This window comes from Lottia gigantea (genome assembly GCF_000327385.1).
Source record: "Lottia gigantea unplaced genomic scaffold LOTGIsca_592, whole genome shotgun sequence".
In the NCBI taxonomy this organism is placed as follows: domain Eukaryota; kingdom Metazoa; phylum Mollusca; class Gastropoda; family Lottiidae; genus Lottia; species Lottia gigantea.
Genome location: NW_008710023.1, coordinates 12,637 through 16,675, shown reverse-complemented (window position 1 = coordinate 16,675; position 4,039 = coordinate 12,637). Strand labels below are relative to the sequence as shown.

General features: G+C 28.8%; 1 protein-coding gene across 1 annotated transcript in view; it reads right to left on the bottom strand.

The window, feature by feature from the left end:
• Positions 1 to 39: 39 nt before the first annotated feature.
• LOTGIDRAFT_175960 (hypothetical protein) overlaps positions 40 to 4,039 on the bottom strand; it is a gene marked incomplete at both ends in the record, with an annotated part of 16,225 nt that continues 12,225 nt past the window's right edge. Inside the window, 7 exons of the mRNA XM_009063700.1 lie at positions 40 to 177; positions 401 to 538; positions 596 to 712; positions 770 to 886; positions 1,438 to 1,647; positions 2,346 to 2,588; positions 3,333 to 3,539. Of these exons, the coding sequence (XP_009061948.1) occupies positions 40 to 177; positions 401 to 538; positions 596 to 712; positions 770 to 886; positions 1,438 to 1,647; positions 2,346 to 2,588; positions 3,333 to 3,539 (1,170 nt within the window). The remainder of the gene's footprint in view (positions 178 to 400; positions 539 to 595; positions 713 to 769; positions 887 to 1,437; positions 1,648 to 2,345; positions 2,589 to 3,332; positions 3,540 to 4,039) is intronic.

Genomic DNA, 4,039 nt, shown 5'->3' with positions numbered 1-4,039 from the left:
TATCTGTTAGTGTATATTTTATGTCAATACAATACTTACTCTGGTTACAAAGTTCTGATTTAAAACCTGGTTTACATCCACCGATACATATACCATTCATATTGTTACATTCTAGATTTAAACAGTTGTTAGAACAAAGTTGTAAACAATTTCTACCATACGTTCTAGTTGGACATTCTGTAATTATATACATGAAGATTATAGTGAGTTCAATCGTTGAAAAATGTCCGAATTAAAAAACAGACTTATTACAATAGCTCACATAATAATAAGTATACAATATTCCAGTTGACCGGGTTTACTTATTTCGAAACTTCCTATGTCCCCAATATATTAAGAAAACAAACAATTCGATCCAAATTTCAAAGAAGAAATTTTAGCGCTTTTTCATTAAACATACTTTGATTACAGCTTGATCCAGTATAACCTGGTAAACATCCTTCAGTTGAACATACTCCTGTTATATAATCACATGGTACACCATCTTTACAATAACAAAACTTCTCACACTCTTTACCATATGTTCTATTGGAGCATACTGTAATATAAAACATATTTACAATAATATTATCTTTACAATAACAAAACTTCTCACACGCTTCACCATATGTTCTATTGGAGCATACTATAATATAACAAATATTAACAATAATATTATCTTTACAATAAGAATACTTCATACACTCTTCACCATATGTTCTATTGGAGCATACTGTAATATAATAAATATTAACAATAATATTATCTTTACAATAACAAAACTTCTCACACTCTTCACCATATGTTCTATTGGAGCATACTATAATATAACAAATATTAACAATAATATTATCTTTACAATAAGAATACTTCATACACTCTTCACCATATGTTCTATTGGAGCATACTGTAATATAACAAATATTAACAATAATATTATCTTTACAATAACAAAACTTCTCACACGCTTCACCATATGTTCTATTGGAGCATACTATAATATAACAAATATTAACAATAATATTATCTTTACAATAAGAATACTTCATACACTCTTCACCATATGTTCTATTGGAGCATACTAGGACATAACAAATAATCACAATATTATTATCTTTACAGTAACAAAACTTCTTCACCATATTATGCTCTACTGCAGTGAGAGCTGTCCAATCCCTCACTTTCTGATTAAAACTGAACGTTCATTACGAAGTTCTACAGTCATATTGTTTGTCTTGTCACAAATTTAAAGATGTCTAGTACTTTAACCTATAGAGTAAGTAAAGATAAATGTGAATAGCCAGATCGACAGACGGAGGGTCCGGATTCGCGTGGGTGTCAAAAATAGAGAAAACATTAATCTTTGAACAAGGAAATCGGAACATGTGGATAAAAACTTATGTCCTTATTAATATGTGAATGTATAAAACTTACAATACTAATGTTAATTATACTTACCATAAACCTCCACTTCACAAAAAGAATAGAAAAGCTTTTCGATAACAATAGTTCTTGAGATATTGATTTTACTACCCCAAATTGTTTTATTACAGTTTACTGTGAAGTCTATACTAGATGGTTGAATATCATTAGGTTGTTTATAACATTCAACTGAAGCACCATTATCTTGTATAACATCTATTTTAAATCCTTTTAGAGTGTATAAATCTGTAATAAACCATTAGAATAGATTATTTATTTTACTTTGACATCATTATCTTAACAAACCATAATATAATATGGTAATATACCATAAGATCATATATTATACTATTTAAAAGAATACTACCTCTCTTAGAATGGACATAAAATTAAAAGTCTCATACTTGTCAACAAGTATATATTCATCAGATGGACCTACTAGGTTTTATGACTAAAAAATAGAAACTCTATATAAGACGATTTATCCATTACACTAAATAATCATTGAAACACACTTCTAAACATGTTTCAAAATTACTTAATTTAATTAAATATTATTCAGTTTTATGGATTTATTGGATTATAGGGATTATGTTGTATAGCTAGATGAAAAAAGATCCTGTTAAGTTTAAACATTTCAATTTTTTGTTCTTCCTCTAAGAGGTAGTATACCTTTAATTTCGGAAGCATTATCTTGTAAAAGATCTATCTTTAGTTTAGATCTGAACTATAATAAAATATATTAATCAAATTAATTTATCGCCAATTCTTTCAGTGGTATTAAGTCTCTTTTCTTTTTCACAAACTTTGTTTCACATCAATGACAATAACTCTATCATCATAAAACTGAATATGGGCATTGATTAGAACATACGGGCATTAATAAGAACATAACATAGACATGTTGATACAAACTGATTATAAATAATTAGTAAATTACTAACACTCATCGATAGAATTATCAGTATCTCCGGGATAAGTATAAGTATCTCCTTGTCTATATAAAATATGTATTTGTCTGATAGAGTAGGTATCTATTAAGTTTACACTCCACCATGAATTATTATTATAACCAGTATTCATACATCTAAAAATATCTTGTGATCTATCACCATCTACTGCTAGTTCAGGTCCCAAAACATCGTATTGTGATACTTGAGACGCTGGTTTCCCTAATGCAACATTCTCTAAGATAAATTACAGAAACTTATTATTACATATATATACCATAAATAAAAACAAAGTAGAAAGTTGTAACAATTCCCTCATCATCAGGAGTATACAACATACTATATGATATTTTATAGATACATAATAAAATCTTTCTTTACAACATCGTACACAATTGGTGAAGTAAAATTTCTTATGGTCCTCACATTTAGGTGAAAACGTGATAAAAAAATACGGCATGACACCATGCAACTTTTTATTAATTCTCATTTGAGAGGTTTTTATTTGTCCATTCACATTGACACCTACAGATCTGATTACAATATCTCATGAAGAGGTCTTTGAAGTCTCTTGCGCAGAAGAAGAAGATGAATTTCGTCATAGAAAAAAAATGTAAAGTTGATTGATATTTGAGAAGAACGATGTAAATGAAATGAAATGTGGTATGATTCTGTATTTAAATGAAACGTACAGAACACGCCAATCGAGTTACCCCTATTCCCCCACCCCACACCTCCAGCTGCTTTCAATTTTTTTTTATCATTTTACACAGTGAAATAATTTCCTGTGGTCCCTGCTCGGCACCTCACCTAACATTTCCCAGAAACGTCACTGACGACCAGACGTTGAATTAACATTGATCAACTTTGAAAATAAAACTCGTTTAGTATTCTTCAGTATATTTTATATGTCCAAGTTCTATAAAATACATAAATCATATATAGATAGTACTATACTATTAGTATTACAACAATACTTACGTTTTTGACAAGTAGAACCATACCAGCCTGTTGCACATCCATTACTCTGACAACTACCATCAGTATTACAATCATTATCATTTGTACAATGACATGTAAATAACTCTAAATAACCAAACTGTTTACCTAAATACAGATAACATATCACAATTAGTATACATTTATAACAATGACATGTAAATAACTCTAAATAACCAAACTGTTTACCTATAATACAGATATTATTTTTTCTAATTTCAGATCAGAATAAGAACAGAAGAAAACCCAATATCAAGACCCTTAATCCTAATTTCTAAATAAAGTGTCTGCTCCACCCTAGGCCTGTACATTTGGGAGAATCAAACCCTCCCTTCCCCGAAATCTAATACTGTCCGTGCCAGGCCAGATCAGACAATTTATTTTGACTTTGGTATATTTTATTTCATCTTATATATATTTTATTTTTTTTGTATATATTGTATATGTTAGGATTTTGACATTTGTTTCTCGTGCATATAACAAACTTTCTTCAAAAAAATTTGCATTAATCTTTTAATCTAACCAAGTAAATTCAATTGCCATTATTTATGTTTTTCTTCCATGTAAATTATACTCCGAAATAATCCATCCATTTAAATTACTACTCGGGTATAATCAAAATTCAACGTTAGTTCTAATCAATTTACAATTCACTAATCCCGCTTATTTTATCAAATATTTCTCATGTT